The 19920-nt window shown below is 43.3% G+C and overlaps 1 protein-coding gene across 3 annotated transcripts; it reads left to right on the forward strand.

Annotated features, from left to right (window-relative positions):
* The first annotated feature begins 1957 nt into the window (after positions 1–1957).
* On the forward strand, positions 1958–19322 carry mark4a (MAP/microtubule affinity-regulating kinase 4a). 3 transcript variants are annotated; one of them, XM_030781305.1, is made up of 18 exons: positions 1958–2008; positions 5924–6121; positions 6669–6722; positions 11110–11158; positions 11649–11714; positions 12081–12151; positions 12445–12501; positions 12684–12920; positions 13822–13941; positions 14054–14153; positions 14366–14475; positions 14684–14867; positions 15028–15239; positions 16167–16270; positions 16618–16902; positions 17910–17992; positions 18798–18845; positions 18958–19322. In XM_030781305.1, the coding sequence occupies exons 1-18, from the start codon at positions 1958–1960 to the stop codon at positions 19320–19322; spliced, it is 2394 nt and encodes a 797-aa protein (XP_030637165.1). The 3 variants fall into 3 exon arrangements, with proteins under 3 accessions (XP_030637165.1, XP_030637164.1, XP_030637166.1); XM_030781304.1 differs by having other exon boundaries at positions 18798–18842; positions 18949–19322; XM_030781306.1 differs by lacking the exon at positions 17910–17992 and having other exon boundaries at positions 18798–18842; positions 18989–19322.
* The last annotated feature ends 598 nt before the right edge of the window (positions 19323–19920 follow it).

Here is a 19920-nt window from a genome sequence, read left to right on the forward strand (position 1 = left end):
TCATGCATTGTGTCTTCAGCCCAGTGCAGTTAGTAATGTTTTGCCTCATCTCTCACTCTGAAGGAAGTGTCAAATTATGACGTCTGCCAGTGACCATTAATTACCTTTGGTTGTCTAATCTGGAGTGGACCTATGAAAAACTTTATGCTGAGAGCCTGCTAAATATGGTCCTTTCAGGTTACAAAATAAGGGTGGCTTCATCATCACTTTTTTTTATCAGAACTGGATCTGATTAGGCCTCTATCCATACAGCTTCCTGGAGTGCACTTAACACATGAATCCATCCAAATAAGTGACCAACAAGGCAAAATAAATGTTACTGTTTTCCAGAGAACAGTTGACTGTGGGGTTGAAAATTGTTTATGCAGCCAACAGTCCAGTTCACTCCCCATTCCTGCTGACTCGTATGAGGAGGAGGTATTTGGAGGAGAGTATGTATTTGGACAGAATGAACAAATGTAATTCCTCTCTATTTCACTATAGAAACTGTTAGCCTAAACATAACCAAGATGAGTACAATATTAGTCTTTGCAGTCAAAGAGAGTTAAAACTCAGCCTTTGTTTCTAAACTATATGGTCTTATTGAACATTGTATATGGTGTCATTGAACTAAGCCCTTAATCCAATAAGTTTTAAACAACGTATACATACAGTGGTTTACACAGTTTTCCTTGCGCTGTGTCCTTGGCGGTCATTCTAAAATGTTAGTCTTTCTCTCTAATTTAGTTTCAGCTGGTTAACTCCTGCCTGGGTAAAAAACAACAACAACAACAACAAAACACTTTTACACTTCTTGTGCTATAAACTCTGCAGGCTTCAGTTTAAATACTATCGAAGTTGAGACATGTCAGAAATTTGTTGTAAAACCCGCAACATAAATATAAAAAGCAGAAAAAAACACAGCGTGTACAATGTCTTAAAACGAACAAATTAGACCGAAGCAACAGAGGATTACATCAACATTTCCCCTTGGGTGAGGTAAAATAAGGAGAATAAGCGCCATCAGTGAAAATGTTGTTGTACTGCTAGAGTTGGGTGGGGTGTGTATTTACCAAAGCACTCAGACTCTTTATCTGCCAGCGTTGAATTTATAAGCGGATCACGTGATTTATCACGCTACGACTAGAATTTAATTCCATTAACTGCTTATTAATGCAATTTCGTATGTCTTTTTTCCGTTGATGTTCTTAGGCTGCATAATTACTGGCCCCTGTGTTTACTAATGTCAAGTAAAGGAGACCTTTAATTTCACAATCAATTTTGGCCGAGCGCCGCTCTAAGGAAGGCAGTGCTTTTGCGGTCGGTTGATGTGTCAGTCCGTGTTCCCGGAGGAAGAAGTGGCGCATCTCACATTCGCCGCTGGAATAAGGGGGTCTAGAATGTGAACGATTTTGGCCTCGTCTGTCCGCCAGCTTCTGTTCTTTACGAGACAGACAGATGCTCGGAGGGAAATTGCACAGGGAGAACTGAAAGGGAGAGCGAGGGAGAGATAATCAGTGTTATTATGAGAAACGAGGACGGCGTTTTCGCAGCCGTATTTGTTTTGCTCGTAGAGATGAGGCAGGCAGTGGACAGTAGCCTCAGAAACATTGGGCTCTGGCCAAGAATCATTCTGTTTTAGCACATATTCCGTCTCGTTGTGTTTGCATTTAATAAACGAAAATCGATTTTACATAATAATCGTTTGGACCGCGGAAAATGCAGCAGGCTTGAGGACATCCCTGATATTTGCTGACTGCTGCTGCTGCTGCTGCTGCCGCCGCTGCTGTGATGACGGGCGCAGGATTTCTCTCTTGCACGGCTTCGCCGGCAGCTGAACGGGCAGCTTGATTTGGGACGTGGTAGCAGGTGCGGAACGGCCGATGTCGGATGTCGGATGCTATCAGCAGCGGAGCTTAATAACTGTAAATATTGTTCTCGTAATTGATCTGTAATCGATTGGAATCTCAGGGAAAAAATGTCATCTCGGTCCGCATTACCATCTGCGAATGAACGGGGCACGGATCATGTAAGTGCAACGATTTCATTTGCGTAATATACTTATATGTACATTCCAGTTACACAGTTATTATTATTAGTGAGTGCTGGGAAAGGTTTGACTGTTTATTTTGCTGATGCACCTTGCATTTTGCAGCAGTGCACTGGGCCTACATTGCCTCATATTGAAATTGAGTAGAGAGGAATGGTTGTCGGAGACTAGGCTTGAGTGTGGCAGGTTTCCTGGCAAAATGGGCCGTATCCTTGAATGTGTAAATGGCAGAAGCGCCGCTATGAGGTGCACAACCGCAGACAAACCCATCCGCATACTGTAGCAATCTGTGCATCTGCGCACAAGCCTCGCAGCTTAAACGCAGAGCCATCAGCTTCCATTCTCAACGCCGTTCATATAATGATGTCACATTTCTGATCGTATGTGCCCTGCGCTCAGGCTGATATTTCGGTTGACTGGCCTATCCTTCGTCCACGCCGTCCCGAACCGCAAAAAAATCCTTTGCATACGGTCAGTTCAGTTATGCACTATGAGAGATGAAGATAGGCAATGCGTCTGTCACGAGCCGTTCGGAAACGTTGGCGAGGTCTGCCAGCGCCATCCCCGCGCGCATTATTTGAGCACCAGTCAACACGCACTGCTTACAGCAGCTGGGCCTACTCTGCGCCTTATTCAAACAATGGGGAGGGGTTTTCATCGACAAATCGATTACAAAACTGGCAGTAGACATATTAAAAAAATAAAGAAAGAAAGAAAGGAACGGGAATAAATGAGAGCAAAAGAAAAAAAACCCTCAAATGCAACGTTGCTTAAATTTCGTTTAGCTATCCAGTTTATGTGATGTGTTTTATTAAAATATAATCAGATTAAACCAAGATCATGTGACATATTTACAAATGCAAGACAGAAAAGCCGGGACTGCTTTGTGCAGCTGAGGTGTCACTGAATCTTAACTGGGCGAATACGGTGTGTGCATATGACATGATTGCTTGACATATGAATAACGGCTTAACTAGTTCGAAGAACGGGAGGATGTATTAGTCGTTTGAGTTAAGTCAACGTTATCGTCAAGACTGTTATGCTTGTATCGGCGGAATTGGGCGAAATATATGTTTGAAACAAAAAGCCGTGTGAAGACCTTTGTAATGAAAATATATTCTCTCAGTTATTGGCACTGGAATACAGTTGTTGGAGATGCATTCATTTGTGAAAAATTGACATCACTCTACTGAAAGAGAGAGAGAGAGAGTAATGCTTAAAATTTTTTCACCCAGTTTTCATCATCAGTTGCCCTGACAAAAGTACATCTGAAGCATGGGGGCCTCAAGTTGAATTGAACTGACATGAAATTAACTGAACTGAAATTAATGGAACTGAACTGAGTTTAATTGGAATTAAATTAAATGAAATGAATGGAATGGAACTGAACTGAAAGGAATAGAATTAAGTTTAAACGAACAGAACTGAAATTAATGTAACTGAATTGAATCGGATTGAACTGAGTTTAAATAAACAGAACTGAAATGAATGGAACTGAATTGAAGTGAACTGAGAAAAAGGCTAAATTAACAGTGGGCTAGGGATGGTTTCAGTGGAGTATGGGGTCATTTGAGGGGGCTGGGGAAACTGGGATATGAGAGAAAGGGAGACTGAATTGATCTCCAGCAGGATATTCAGAGTGGTGATGAGTAGGAGTGAGGCCTCTTTGCCAACACTGTAATGTGCTAAATTCACAGACACTGAAAATAACACCATTGTTAAATTTAAACATGAAAGGCATGGATGGATCATTTTAACAAATTCACAGTATTTGGCTTTAACTCTCTCTTTCTCTTGCCCTCTCTCTCTCTCTCTCTCTCTCTCTCTTCCTCTCTCTCTCTGGTCACATGACCAATAGCAGTGTTTCTCAGATGCACAGATGGCATGTTTGTAGAGAGGGGCCTTTGTTCCCTCCATCTCCTTTCACATGGTTCTCTTTAGAGCTTGTGCAAAGTTTGGACAGACCAGAGAATCATGGGAAATGTTTACCATTCGATAATGCTGGTTCAGTTCTAGGACTTCTGAAGGAAAGTGTATTTGTAGCCAAGACAATAAATGAGACTGTAACCTCAGTGGGGGTCCAAATTAATCCTGGATTTTCTAGTAGATTAGCACACATGTCTAATACACACATACACACACACAAACACACACAAGCTGATGTGTTGCTTTAGCTGAATGAGCTTTCTGTGCTTTGCAGTTTTTTTTTAATTTATTTATTTTTCTCTGCTGTAAAACCCAGCTTCTCCTCCTATGAGTCATTATGATTGCTAATCTGATCTTCATCATTTTACTGTCTATAAAGATGAACTTTGAAGTGACACATTCTCTGTGTGTATATGACTGTGTTTACACTCACCACTACCAATCGAGCATATTTCTGTTAACTCTCGATGTGTCCCATATCACAGTATAACTCAGTATACATATGTAATACATTTTTCACACATCACAATTACACTGTTTCCTTTTCACTGCGTCTATGGAGCTATTTCATCAGTGAGCTGCAGATTAAACCACCACCGTGTGTAATATATGTACGATGTTTGTATATGATGGGTGTACACTTCAGAACTCTTGGCATATTAGGGTGTGCGAAGCCAACAGGATCATTAAAGCATTTAGCAAAACAATTGACTTAACTGGCTATGTTTTTGGAGGGCTTTTTGTTTTGTTTTGTTTTTCCTTTTTTAGTGGAAACAGCAGGGCATCCATTTTTACATAATTTTTAAATATTATTTGTTCTTTACTACTTTAACTAACTTAACTAATTTGTTCTTTACTATTTTTTACTAACACTTCTTTGTTAATTCAAGCAGTGTAACCTCCTTGTGTATCCTAACTGTCATGTGGAATTACCAGGTCATTATACCAAAGAACATATAAAATCTTGAGTAAGCCCAGTCAGATAGACTTAGCTTACACTGAACCCCATGAGTCTTAATGTATTTACTTAATCAGGAGTGTAACAGTTTGCTTAAGTGATTCTTCATCTCAAAACAGTTTGTAGTATTCTTCATTAAAGTTAAGCTTATCTTTACTTATTTTTCCTCTTTTCCTCTGTTTAATTCTACTGTCCTGTTCTCTGTTATTGCATAGTGGGCCCTTACAGTCCAGTCCAATTTCTATGTATCTGGGACTACTTTAACTATATACAAATTCTGTTTGATTCTTTTCAAACTCTTTTCAATTCAATTCAGTTCAATTCAATTCAGTCCAGTTCATATGAACTCTGTTGTAATTACTGAATATGATGTCTTAACCAGTCTCTGCACATGCATATTTTGGTGTAGCTCTAGCTCTGCACAGTAATAATCATATATTGTTACATGATATTTTGCGTAGTATAATACATCTCCATCGTTTTATACACACACACACACAGAAACACACGCACACATATACATGCATACATACACACACCAGCACACAGTAAATTAGGTAATATTTAGGGCTGGGCAATATGGCCTATATATATTCTTAGGCTATATCGCGAATCACAATATATATTTAGATATTTTGAAATCTCCTCTCCTCGATTTCTGAAATCTTGATGTTCGTGATGTTGTCATTTACTACATCACATGTAGAAGAAACTTTGGTATATTGAGTATAATCGAAGTATCACCCACCCCCAGTACCATTATATTCACAGATGCTGCAGGGACGATATGAAGAGTGCAGTAATACAGTTAGCCAACACACATGTAATTGCAACTCACACACACACACACACACACACACACACACACACACACAAGGAGCTCTGTATTTCCTCAACTTCCCAGTGGCATTAATTCTTTTTTCTTTGTTTCGTGGTTTCAGATATGTTATGAATGTGTTATATGTAACTCCTCTCTGTGATTGAGAACTCTCACTCTCTATTTTTCCCAGCATGCCTCTCTGGCGGTGAGTCGCTCAGAGAAAGGGACGAGTGTGTCAAGCCGCTCTCTGGGAGCGCGATGCCGGAATTCCGTGGCATCCTTCTCGGACGAACAGCCTCACATCGGCAACTACCGGCTCCTCAAAACCATTGGCAAGGGCAACTTTGCCAAGGTGAAGCTTGCCCGTCACATCCTGACCGGCAGAGAGGTGAGTCTTACCAAAAAAACTAGAGAGGAGGAGTTGAAGGAGAAAAAAAATGTGATTGGAAGAGTAGAGGGTGTGAAAGGGGGGAAGAGAGAGAAATTGAAAGGAGGGTATAGAAATGGAGACAGAGAAAGAGAAGGGAGGAGGAAAGAAGTGGAGAGGAGAATGAAAAACATTAAAGGAAAGGAAAGGGGAGAATAAAGAAAAATAGTATATGAGAAGAGCATTAGAAGAGAAAGTGGAGTGGGAAGGGACAGAGGCAGACTGTATGACGTTGGACAAATAAGTGAGAGTGTGGAGTGGCTGGGATTAATGGGATTAAGTCGAGGTATTACGGTGACATTTGGATTGGGATGTATTGTGGGCTATGGCACAATATAGATGGGCAACTTCAACTGTGTTTGGTACTTCTAAAGTCATTTCATTGAAACTATGTTGTGTCTAGTCTCTGTCATACTCACTACTGCCGTCCTCTCCCGTCATCGTATGGGTGCCTTTGGATTCCAAGTGAGTTCCATGAATGACCGAATGTTTCTGTCTCATGTTTCAGGTTGCAATAAAAATTATCGACAAAACTCAGTTGAACCCAACCAGCCTACAGAAGGTAATATACATTGCCTATTTTTTGTTCTTTTTCTTTTAAAGCGCTTGCGTAATATGTGCTTATTTAAAAGAAAATCATGTCCGTGACCGTATCCTTGGAGTGTTTGTTCCATGCAGCGGAGGGAAACATGTGTGGAGGGGCGAGAAAAGAGGACGAACTGTAGTGAGGTGAATGATTCATTGAGGCAGTAGTAGCGTGGTGCTAAGGGAATTGGCCCAGTAAAACAGAGGCTTCTGGAGTCAATGTGTATGCCTGATGGTTCACTGTTGGCCCGCACCTGAGCACAGCGCTTTAGCCCACACATATGTGACCTGTGACAAAGAAAGTCATAATTCTAAGTTGTTCTACAGTAGAGAAAGTCAGCTGAGTGAATAAATCTAAACAGTGATTTTTTTTTTTAAGTGCTGGCAGTTTACATCTTGTTGTCATCAGTATTTCTTTTCTGTAGTAGAGCGTATTGCTCTTCTTATGTCATTTTTGCTGTGTTAGTTAAAAACTGAGGCAATGCTCAGATGAGAGCGTTCCAGGGTGATGTCATAGCATGATGTCACCCAGTTTGCTGGAGAAGGAGCTCTTGTCTGTTACACATATTTACAGTTTGAAAGGGGTGTTTTGGTAGTGAGATATAGACAAGACACTACAAGAGAAACACTTCTCAGTTATCAATTATATTTTTTAAATACATTTTAATGTTGATTTTTTTTAAATATAGGACTAAAGACTAACTGCTGCATCAGTCAATAATTTCTGTTATGCTTTTTGTGAAATTTAGAAATGATACAAAAAAGATACAGTGTAATTCATGGAAGCCAATACACCATTGTTTCTGGAGTATTTTTCAGAACAACATTACAGTGTTTTTGTTTGTTTGTTTGTTTATTTTTGCTCTGTTATCACTGAATCTGTGCTGAATCACAGGTGAATCTCTGTGTTATTTCACCTCTGAATCTCTGTGCTGAAACATCAGGGTTTCCCTGTGTTGTTTCAATTCTGAATCTCTCTGCTGAGTTAGCGTTGAATCCACCTGCTGATTCAGTATTGAGTACCTGTGCTATGTCAATGACAGATAAGTGCTGTGTTAGTGCTGTTTCTCTGTGTTGCCCCCAGTATTGAATCTTTGTGTCATCTATGTTCCCTCTGCTGTGTGCTCAGTGAGTCATCCCACTTGTCAGGTTGGGCCATTTTTAGCCTATGCAAGATTCGTCGTCTCCTCTCCCCACACATCCAGTCCTTCTCTCTCTCTCTCTCTCTCTCTCTCTCTCTCTCTCTCTCTCTCTCTCTCTCTCTCTCTGTCTCCCTCTCTCTCTCTCTCTCTCTGTCTCCCTCTCTCTCTCTCTCTCTCTCTCTCTCTCCCTCTCTCTCTCTCTGCCTCCCTCTCTCTCTCTGTCTCTCTCTGTCTCTCTCTCTGTCTCCCTCTCTCTCTCTCTCTCTCTCTGTCTCCCTCTCTCTCTCTCTCTCTCTCTCTCTGCCTCCCTCTCTCTCTCTGTCTCTCTCTCTGTCTCCCTCTCTCTCTCTCTCTCTCTCTCTGCCTCCCTCTCTCTCTCTCTGTCTCTCTCTCTGCCTCCCTCTCTCTCTCTGTCTCTCTCTCTGCCTCCCTCTCTCTCTCTCTCTCTCTCTCTGTCTCTCTCTCTGTCTCTCTGTCTGTCTGAGATGGGAGACACGTAGACCAGCCTGCTCCTGTGGCAGGGACTCAGTGAATCTAAACGTCTTGGATGTGTGCAGATGTTTCCCTCCTTCAGTGCGTCAGCAAGGATAGCCAGGCAGTGTGTTGATCTCTCTTTGTGAGGATGGTCTACTCCAGCCCTGCGGCAGGCTTCAGCAGGCCAACAGATTCACAGAGAGATGGAGGAAAGAAGGGAGCAGAGGAGTGGAGTCAGATAAGAATTGTGGAGATTGGACTCTGTGTTCCTTTTCTTAGGTAGATCCTACCTAACGTTCCCTGTAATCTGAATGTGCATTGTAGAATGCATTTTTCTGTAATCTTTCACTACTTCAGCCTAAGGAGCCATAGAGAATAAGGTACTGTTAGGCAATACAAAGAAGGAGAATGATTTGGGACAGTTTTTTGTGATGTTTATGTGATATTACATACATTGAACATTCCTCCAATATTTCAGAGTTTACAGCCATAGGGTTAGTGGAAATCCAGACACTGCTTTTAATGTGTAATCTCTCTTGTTGCTTGGTGCATTACCATAGCTAACATGGTTATTTTTAGTGTGGTGTAGTATACCCTTTGGCATGTTTTTGCCGTGTTTAGTGTGTTGTTTTAGTGTGTAGCATGTTATTTGTGTGTAGCGTCTTTGGTGTGTATTGCTGGAGAGGGGAACTAGACAGCTGCAGTCCTCCACAGGCCCAGAATGCCCCACTGTGCCTCAATCTGAGCTCTGCTGCTCGACACAGAACAATAACACACAAACCTAACACCATTTGGCCATATGTAAACTCTGCTGTGGCTAGCTTTGAGGTCAGTATAATATACTGTTCATGGATTTCTTTACACATTCTAGTCTAGAGAGTGCAGCAGACAGCAGCTTCTCTCATTCGAACTGAGAGAGTATTTGTGGCTGAAGCTGAATGTGGTTAGAGAGTCCGGGCAGTAAACTGGGCACTCCACTCCATGTTACATAAACCACTGAATTTGTTTCACTACTATAACCACATAACAGGCGTCTCAAACAGTTAAAAAGAAACGTGTGAAATGAATTTTCAGTTGTCTCTCAGTGCCCATCTGTAGGACGTCTGTTCTCTTCTGTGACGCTCTCTTCTGTTCTCTTGGCTTTCGTTTCACTCTCTGGAGAATATTTGCTGTTTCTTGGTCTATAAGCCTGATGTGGCATTTTACAGATCATCAGTTACACAAATAAAATGAAGTCTGTCCTAGCAGTCTCACTGGTCAAAGACAGTGACTAGAATGCTGTATTTGGCCAATGAGATGAGAGATGTTCTTGCTGCTGACCAAAGAAGAGCAAGGATTGGTCAGTGAGAGTGGTAGAAGCAATGCACTTAAATGGTTACTGCACCAGAAAGCAATATGATTGGCTAAGGATGAGAATAGGCCAGATAACCTAAGGCCAGAAAAAAAATCTTCTGCAGAGACGACTGGAGAGAACCCATATTAGCATAACCTGACCCTTTACGGATGAGAGAGAGAAAGAGAAACAGAAACAGGAGGGCTCTGCTGTAGAGCACAGTCCATGTTTTTCAGGTGTTTGTAAGTTACTCACTCAAACACACCACCACATGCTATAAAGCACGGATAATAAACATGTATGATATCTGCTGAAACACTGCAGAAGGAGCTTTCAAGAAGCTTTTTTATGATTGGATGTGTGATTTTGTTTAACGTGTGTACGTGTGTGTGGGAGAGAGAGAGATTTTGTTTAATGTGTGTGTGTGTGTGTGTTGTGATCAGAGGGTTTATGGATGAGCATGGAGCACACACTGACTTGCGGTCAGTCGTGCGGTCAAATTGATTGTGGTTTTTGTCCCACAGGGGACTGTTGTGTGTGTTACTGAGCCAGCTGCTGGCCTCGGCAGTGACAGTAATAATAGCATCTGTAATGAGATCCCAGGGTATGTAAAGAGACATTCAGAGAAGTAGAAGAGGTTCTTTTCTGTCGTCCCTCGCTATAATTACATATATATTATATGTATTCGAAGACACGATCTTATGAAGTACCATAGATATCATGACAGGGGTCTGCTGACCTGCTGTCTTATCTCTCAGCCTCTACCCATGGCATTGTGGGATAGAAAAAGGTATCCCATCACCCACGTAGCACATCGGGAAGAGCTTGTGGCTTCTGTACCGTGGGTTGCCATGGCAACAGGGACGTTATATTGGGTATTGCCTGAGGATGGAGAAGGGGAGAGAAAGAGAGGGAGGGATGGAGTGAGAACGGAAGAGGTACATGCTTGATCAGATTGGAACAAGCCGTGATGTGTGTGTTTGTGTGTGTGTGTGTGTGTGTGTGTGTGTGTGTGTGTGTGTGTGTGTGTGCATGTGCGCATGTGCGTGTGTGTAGGTTTGTGTTTTAGAGAGTTACTGTATCTGAAGAAAAATGCTCTTTTGCATACAGCACTGATTCATGTGTCCTCTTCTCAAGCTCCATCTCCATGGTAACAGAATGACTGACAGTTAGACATCTTGACCATGTACAGTGAGCGTTTTTAAACACAGTGTTGGCATTCTTATTTCATTTGAGGAGATTATCTAGCAGATTGTCCGCATGAACCTTCATCATCCTCAGTAAAGATGAAAAGTGTGTTTTTTGTGACCTTGCGCTGAAAAAATCAAATACATAAATATACTGTTACATGCTCTGTTACGCGAGGTGTGTGTACTGGTAATCATATTACATCATTCTCCTCTTTAAACTTTCAGCTCTTTCGAGAGGTGCGGATCATGAAAGGACTACGTCATCCAAACATAGGTAAGAGCCAGAGTGTTTAAGTGTATTATCAGTTCGGGAGGGGTCACTGATTGCTTGAACTGACTGCTGGGTTGACTGACTGATTCAGCAATGGATTCCATTTTTATTTAGAGACTGATTGATTGAGTAATTGATTGATTGATTCATTTGTTGATTTAACTGTTGCTCATGAAGAAGCGAGAGAGCAGGGCAGGTTTGCCAGTAGGTGAAAACAGATGGTATAGACTGAGAGAGCAAAGAGGTGAAAAGAGGAGCAGAGGGAGAGAGAGAGAGAGAGAGAGAATGAATTTCCTCCAGCTGTCGGAGGGATCAGCTGCTCCAGCATCACACAGCATTAGTCCGGATCCAGCTCGCTAAAGGATAAAGAAAAATATCCGGAGAGCCTGTTTATTTATTAATCTGTCTACCTCTTTATTTATTTATTTGGGCTGTATTTATGTATTGGTTTTCTCTCTGTGTGGTAAATGATATTGGGTTTCTGTATTTACAGTGCAGCTGTTTGAGGTGATTGAAACCGAAAAGACCCTTTATCTAGTTATGGAGTATGCTAGTGGAGGTAAGCACCGTCCCTGTGGAATTAGTACTGCCTATCGCAAATTTAGCATTAGCTTAAAATCTAATCCACGTCACAAATGTCCAGCTCTCCCCTAAGTATCTTAAACAATACAGTGCATGAATACACTGAAATATTAAATATATTGCTTAACTGACTCATTTTATCAGATTCTGTTATGTATTTTTGTGTCTGTAAACTGCAAACTCTATTTGTCAGACTGCCTTTTCAACCTATGAATGTGGTTAATGCAAAACCAAAGTTGTCAGCCTTTTCATACCAAAACGCAATCTTTGCTCATAAATCAATGAGCGTCAGTGTACATGCTGTCAATCAGACGGGTTGTTTTTCCCTCCCTGTCCCTCACAGGTGAAGTGTTTGACTACCTCGTATCTCATGGTAGGATGAAGGAAACAGAAGCCAGAGCCAAATTTCGGCAGGTGAGCCCTGCAGGTCACGGGGTCATACATTTAGTGTGGTACTTTAACTCCAGTGTATTGCTTCGTGCATATACTTGTAGGGTTTCAGCACATTTTATAGTTTGAGTGTTGACTGGTTCAGAACAGGATCAACAGTCTGTAGTTCAGAATACTTTGAAGACTGTTCAGTTATGTGCTTGTAAAATGACTGGAAACATAACGGTTTGTGCCATGTATGATTGAAAATGGAGCTGACTGGTGTTTCTGTATGAGGGCCAGTGTGGTTCACCTGTGTCTCTGTTTGTTCACCGCAGATCGTCTCTGCTGTTCATTACTGCCACCAGAAGAACATTGTCCACAGAGATCTGAAGGTGAGGTGGATGATGTTTCTCTCTCTCTCTCAGTCTCTCTCTCCTGCTCTCTCCATCTCTCTCTCTCTCTGTCTCTGTCTCTCTCTCTCGTTTCCTGCTTTCTTATTTAGTTCAGCGTCAGTGATAACACAAATCAACTTACTTCTCAAACTCTCCTCTTTGATAACCCCTGCCGTCTGTAGGCTGAAAACCTGCTCCTGGACGCAGATGCTAACATAAAGATAGCCGACTTTGGTTTCAGTAATGAGTTTACTCTGGGAAATAAGCTGGACACGTTCTGCGGCAGCCCCCCCTACGCTGCCCCCGAACTCTTCCAGGGGAAGAAGTACGACGGCCCGGAGGTGGACATCTGGAGCCTGGGTGTCATCCTTTACACGTTGGTCAGTGGATCGCTGCCCTTCGATGGACAAAACCTTAAGGTGAGATCCCTGTCTTCTTCCCACACAGTCCCATGTCTTACTGGGATCAGATGTCTTTTCTACACTTCTCTATACACTGTCTGTTAGCCAAGCGTCTTTTCTACACTTCTCTATACAGTGTCTGTTAGCCAAGCGTCTTTTCTACACTTCTCTATACACTGTCTGTTAGCCAAGCGTCTTTTCTACACTTCTCCATACAGTGTCTGTTAGCCAAGCGTCTTTTCTACACTTCTCCATACACTGTCTGTTAGCCAAGCGTCTTTTCTACACTTCTCTATACAGTGTCTGTTAGCCAAGCGTCTTTTCTACACTTCTCTATACAGTGTCTGTTAGCCAAGCGTCTTTTCTACACTTCTCTATACACTGTCTGTTAGCCAAGCGTCTTTTCTACACTTCTCCATACAGTGTCTGTTAGCCAAGCGTCTTTTCTACACTTCTCCATACACTGTCTGTTAGCCAAGCGTCTTTTCTACACTTCTCTATACACTGTCTGTTAGCCAAGCGTCTTTTCTACACTTCTCCATACACTGTCTGTTAGCCAAGCGTCTTTTCTACACTTCTCCATACACTGTCTGTTAGCCAAGCGTGTTTTCTACACTTCTCTATACACTGTCTGTCAGCCCAGAGTCCTTCCCACTATCATAACCTTCTGTTAACACAGTTAGTGTTCATGAAAATGGCTCTGTAGTTCACTGCAACTCAAATGTCCTGCTACCACTATATACCCCTCATTGCTATCTTATCAATGCCATGCTTTTCCTGGGGCTTCCCTCAGCCACAGTAGATATGGCTGTAGTATTCATGTAACATTTGTGCTCTGTGGGTTGTTCGATACTAGCATGTGCGTGTGGTATTTCATGCCATGAATGTGTGTGTGTATGTGTGCTTGTGTGTTTTTCAGGAGCTACGTGAGCGTGTTTTAAGGGGGAAGTATCGTGTTCCTTTCTACATGTCTACTGACTGTGAGGGAATACTGCGCAGATTCCTGGTGCTCAACCCAAGCAAACGCTGCACTCTAGAGGTGGGGAGGATCAAACACATACTTACAGTATCATACTAAAATACAGATCCATTCTCGTGTGTATGCTGAGTGATGTGGATGCTGATGTTGATGCACTCTGTTGCCTCTACAGCAAGTGATGAAGGATAAGTGGATGAATACAGGGTATGAGGGCGATGAGCTGAAGCCCCACGTTGAGCCGGCAGAGGATTACAGTGACCCCCACCGCATAGGTAAGCACATGCACAACCATGAAACTGAGAGTGTCTGCACGACCCATTATGGCTCTTCTGTAAAGCATCGAAGGGTTCTTGCTCTGTATCAGAGGCTCTCACCCCATGGGCCCCAAACCAAAATTAAAGAACAAAGACTTTTTTTTTTAACATGCTTTGTGGACTGTTCTCTCTCTCTCTTTCTCTCCCTGTCTCTCTCCTGCTTTGTGCAGAGGTGATGGTGGGCATGGGGTTCACCCCAGAGGAGATTAAAGATTCTCTGTTGAATCAAAAGTATAATGAGGTGACTGCTACCTACCTGCTTCTGGGCCTCAAGTCTGAGGTAAGTTACATACTGCAGCCACCAGAGGGCAGCAGACACTGCCACTAACAGAAAAGGTATAGACAGAGCGACACATGCCCTCCACCCCCCCCCCCCCCACACACACACACAAAACACACATAGATTACTCATGCTGATTTATAAACTCTCATTGTCACAGGTATTTAATTTACTGACAAAGTGTGTTTTTGGTTTTTCGTGGTTAAAGGACGGCGCGGAGTCGCGGTCGAGTGGCAGTATGACGTTGCCGCGAGTGCGGCCAAGCCCTATCACCAATGGAACCAACAAACACTCTTCTGCTACTGGCTCTTCCTCCTCCTCCTCTTCCTCACACAGCAAGACGCAGCGCAGCGCCTCCACATACCACCGCCAGCGACGACACAGCGACTTCTGTGAGCATGCTAAATGCTAATGCTAATACTGTAGCCGGTGAACGGTGACTGATGCTCACTGACTCATTTAATGAACCCTGAAATTAGTTACCCTGAAACAGACAACACAGTGACTGCTGTTAACACCATGTGCACACATGTGTGTCTTCTCCTTCCTCAGGCGGTCCATCCATGCCCGTGATGCACCCTAAACGTAGCCCGACCAGTGGGGGCGACAGGGAGCTGAGGGAGAGCCGCATGCCCCCCCGTAAGGCCAGCTGCAGCGTGATGGGCAGCCGCAGTCTGCCCCCCTCCAGCCCCATGGTCAGCACCGCCAACAACCCCAACAAGGCCGAGATCCCCGAACGCCGCAAAGAGATGACCGCCACCACCGTGAGTCAAGGAGGGAAACAGGGGGAATCAGAGGGTGGGGTGGAGAGGTTGGGAAAATGGAAAAGAGGAGAGGGAGGTTGGTTTGTCAGAGTGTGGAAATATTGAATTTGGATTGTGAAAAGGAAAGGTATGTGTGGATGGGGGGGGGGCTTGGGGGGTTGGTTCTGAGAAAATGACTCAATATTGTATGTGGGTAAAAAAAGAGAGAAAAAGTTCAGTAGAACATTTGTAGCTGTCCCTGGCTTATGGACAAAAACAGAGCCAAATCTGAAAATTGACATTATTTTACTTAGAGAGACAAGGATGACGAACAAACTTCTGGAACTCTATTGCAACTCAACAGATCTGAGAGTAAAAGGAATTGGTATGTCTTATTTGATAAAGCATCTGTGAGATAACCATCCTGACCTTTACAAGGAGATCAAAAGGTCAAGGTCAAAAGGTCAAGTCAGATGTGAATACCACAATAGCACACAATGATTATCCTTTTTATTTAGCTTTAGGCTTCAATCATGTCACGTAGGCTTGCTAGCTACTTTTAGTGTTTTAGCTCTTTAGCTTAACATTTTCACCTTAAAGCTCTGTGTAAGTTCTGATTTTTAATTACAGTCAAGAACTTTATCTCAAAGATGCTTGAAATTCCTTTATCAAAAATAAAATATTATGTCCTGAAAAGACCTAAATGATGCATGCATATCCTGTTATACTGGTACTCTATCAGTTTTCAGGCTCTTTCACCTGTTTACTGAGGTATTATTTCAGGAGTGATATCATGATATAAAAGCTGGTGTTGGTATCAAGGATTTTTTGGGGGGTATAAAGTAAAATAGGGGACTTTCAGTGAGGGTGTGTGTGTTCTTATAGGGCTCTGTTCTCTGTGTTCTGTTTTCTGTGTATTCTAAGAGTATTTTGTTATCTGTGTTCTAGAACAACATCCCAGGCAGTGCTATGACTCGTAGGAACACCTATGTGTGTACAGATCGCTCCAGCACTGACAGGCACTCACTGCTGCAGAACGGAAAAGAGAACAGGTTAAGATCTCTCTCTCCCTCTCTCGTTTTCTCTCTCCCTTTTTCTCTCTCTCAGTATCTGTCTCTCTTTCTCTCCCTCTCTCACACACACACACACACACACACACTCAAACATGTAAGGCACACATACACACACACATATGTACATATGTACATTCTTCCACATATTTTCATATACACCTAAGAATTAGTTATGTAAATGATTCTCTGTTGGTCTTTTCTGTCTGTTTTGCATTCTTCTCTTCATGTGCAAACTTATCATTTGCTTTTTGTACTCAACCATCCTTCAAAAAATCTCTCTCTCTCTCTCTCTCTCTCTCTCTCTCTCCCTCCCCCTCTCTGTGCAGTTCTCTCTCTCACCGACTGCCCCCCACCTCTCCCTCCACTCTGAGTATTGCGGGGGCGGGGGCTTCCTCCTCCTCCTCCTCCAGCGAGCGATGTCGTCTGACCCGTGGATCCACCATCCGTAGCACCTTCCACGGGGGCCAGCTGAGAGACCGTGGTCCACCCTCCTATGGCCCCCCGCCTACATCTCCCACCATGCCCCATGACGCAGGAGCCCTGCCCCCTCACGCTCGCACCCGCGCCACCTCTAACCTCTTTAGCAAACTCACCTCCAAACTCACCCGCAGGTATGTCTCTCTCTGTCTCTTACACACACACACACACACACACAGGCGTACTCACACACACGCACACACACACACACACACATACACATTGCATACATAAACACACACACATACACACACAGACAGGCATAATCACACACACACATGCACATTGCATATGTAAACACACACAGAGGCAAACATACACACATTGTACACACACGCACAGACATAAGCAAATCACACATGCAAGCACACACACACACACACAGAGACACACACACGCGGACACATACAGATACACATCACATCTAACACATAAGCCCACACAGATATCTTTAACCTCAATACGTCTTCTGATACTTTTGTTCATTTTTTTACTCTTGATAACTTTGAGTCTGACTCATACACACAGACGTATTTAGCCTTATAGAGATCCAGTCTGACTCATACACAGGCTTACATTTAGACTCTTATACTGTAGTTTAGATAATACTATGTAGCTTTAAACTTACTACAGTTACAGCTTGTACAGCCGTTCATATATGCACCTATACTACAGGTTTACATGGTAAACAAGTTTTAACCCAACAGAGGTCCAGGTTTATCCTCATAAAGGTTTACACACACTCTGTTTTTTAAAGATGCTGTAGGTTTTATTTATGTAGGGTAATGCAGACTGATGTAACATAAGCTGGTATGTTTGACCTCACACAGGCTCATTTGTGACAGCTTCATACTGTGTATGTGTGTGTGTGTATGTGTGTGTGCTGCTTCTGACCTATCAGCTGCTGAATCTTTCTCTTCTTCCTCTTCTTCTTCTTCTGCTTCGTCTTCTTCTTCTCTCCATTTTTACGTCACTCTTAAACATCTCTGCCTCTCACATCATGCTCTCTCTCCGTTTCCCTGTTGTTCTTTTCTGTTTCTGTCCTTCTCTCTCTCTCTCTCTCTCTCTCTCTCTCTCCCTCTCTCTCTCTCTTTCTCTCTCCCTCTCTTTCTCTCTCTGTGTTCCACTGTCACTCTTTCAGGGTCAATCTTGACCCGTCTAAACGCCAGGGCTCTAACAAATCAGTATTGGGTTGCACTCTTCCACAGGGATCCAAAACAGTTAGTAAGTCACCCTGTCTCTCTCTCCTTGCTTTTCTTGTTGGTATGGTTTCCCTCCCCTTATCCCTGTCTGCCTGCCTTTTGAGCTTAGCTTTCCGTCGCTCTGCATGCCTGTCTTTCTGCATGCCTGTCTTTCTGCATGCCTGTCTTTCTGCATGCCTGTCTGCCTGTTTGTCTGTCTCTCTCTCCTCAGTCAGGACCTGGTCAGGGCAGGACTGTACAGAGCTAATTCAGCAGAGAGAACAGACTGCCTAATCTCTGTGTCACTGTATGGAGAGATTAAGAGCCGAGAGAAGTGTCTAATCTCTGTGTCACTGCATGGAGCAATTAAGAACAGAGAGAAATGTGTAATCTCTGTGTCACCGTATGGAGAGATCAAGAACAGAAAGAAGTGTCTAATCTCTGTTTCACTGTATGGAGAGATCAAGAACAGAGAGAAGTGTATAATCTCTGTGTCACTGTATGGAGCGATTAAGAACAGAGAGAAGTGTCTAATCTCTGTGTCACTGCATGAAGACTGGTGCATCTTTGCATGGTGTTTAGGCACATGCATGTGTTTGCTCATGTTGTTTTTGGTGTAAAATGAATGAGCTTGTATGCGAACTTGACTGTAATGTCACAGAGTTTAATTATTTATTTATTTATTTATTGTGGAATGATGTTATTGTGGATGTTTTGTGAGTTTGGTGGCTCGTTCTTATACTCCCTCACAAATTACAACATCGCCTAACATTCCGTGTGTGTCTGTGTCTGTGTCCGTGTACGTGCGCGTTTGCGTGCGTGTGTGTGTTGTGTGTTCTCTCTTTCAGGGTCACAAATGAACCTGAGGGAATCTGCAGATCTTCGGTCACAAGGTCAGTGTCACCTTCATGTTCACCGTCTGGTGCCTATAGAATCATAACTGTCATACTGTATATCTGAATACATGCATCTCTCTCACTCTCTCTCTCTCTCTCTCTCTATCTCTCTCTATCTCTCTCTCTCCCTCTCTCTCCCTCAGTGGCCATTTATCTAGGGATCAGAAAGCGCCAGAGCCCTGGGCCATCGGAGGGTGGGGGGATGTGAAGCCGCCGCCCCCCCGGGCCCCAGCGGAGGTGTTGTTTGCAGTGCGGGAGGCGGCCCGTGGGTGTGGCTGCCAGGTGCATCACGCCGGCCCCTTCCTGCTCTGCTGCAGCCACAACGCGCAGGGTTCGATGGTCACCTTCCAGGCGGAGGTCTGTCAGCTTTGGTCTGGCCCCACTGAGGCCAACGGGGTGCGCTACACTCGCCTGTGGGGGGCGCCTCTTGCCTTCCGACACATTGCCACCCAAATATCCAAGGAGGTGGAGCTTTGAGACACGAAAGGGGCTGGGCAGTGGGAGGGACTAGACTGAAAGACACTCCCCCCCTCCGTTCCAGCCTGCTGTTGTCATAGTGAACTGACTTTGCCCCACCCCACCTCTGTGTTACACAGACTTAAGCATCCCTCTGCTCCCAGCTACAAACGATGCCCTGAAACTCTTCATAATCTCGCACATGCACACACACACGTGCGCACACACACACACACACACACATCCCTCATGTGGCCTGTTCATGGATCCAAAACATGCTCATGTTTCACATAATTCATCTCACACGGGAAACGTCCACATAAAAAAAAAAAAGGTACCCACAGATGCACACACACACATACATACACACATTCTAAACTAGGTGAAATCCAGTTTAGTATTTTTATTCTATTTGTGACAATTTTTAATTCTATTATTGATGTCATTCCTCTTTTTTACCACCTTTTTATATGTTTTTTTCAAAGTCTTGCCGTTGGTTGACTGGTCATCTCTGATTTTTGGATGGGTTTTTTTTGTTTGTTTTTGTTTTTGTTTTTGTGTGTTTTTACATTAGTCATTGCTAAGTCATGAACGTCATTTTGTCATGTAGAGCCATAGT

This window comes from Chanos chanos, chromosome 8 (assembly GCF_902362185.1).
Source record: "Chanos chanos chromosome 8, fChaCha1.1, whole genome shotgun sequence".
NCBI lineage: Eukaryota > Metazoa > Chordata > Actinopteri > Gonorynchiformes > Chanidae > Chanos > Chanos chanos.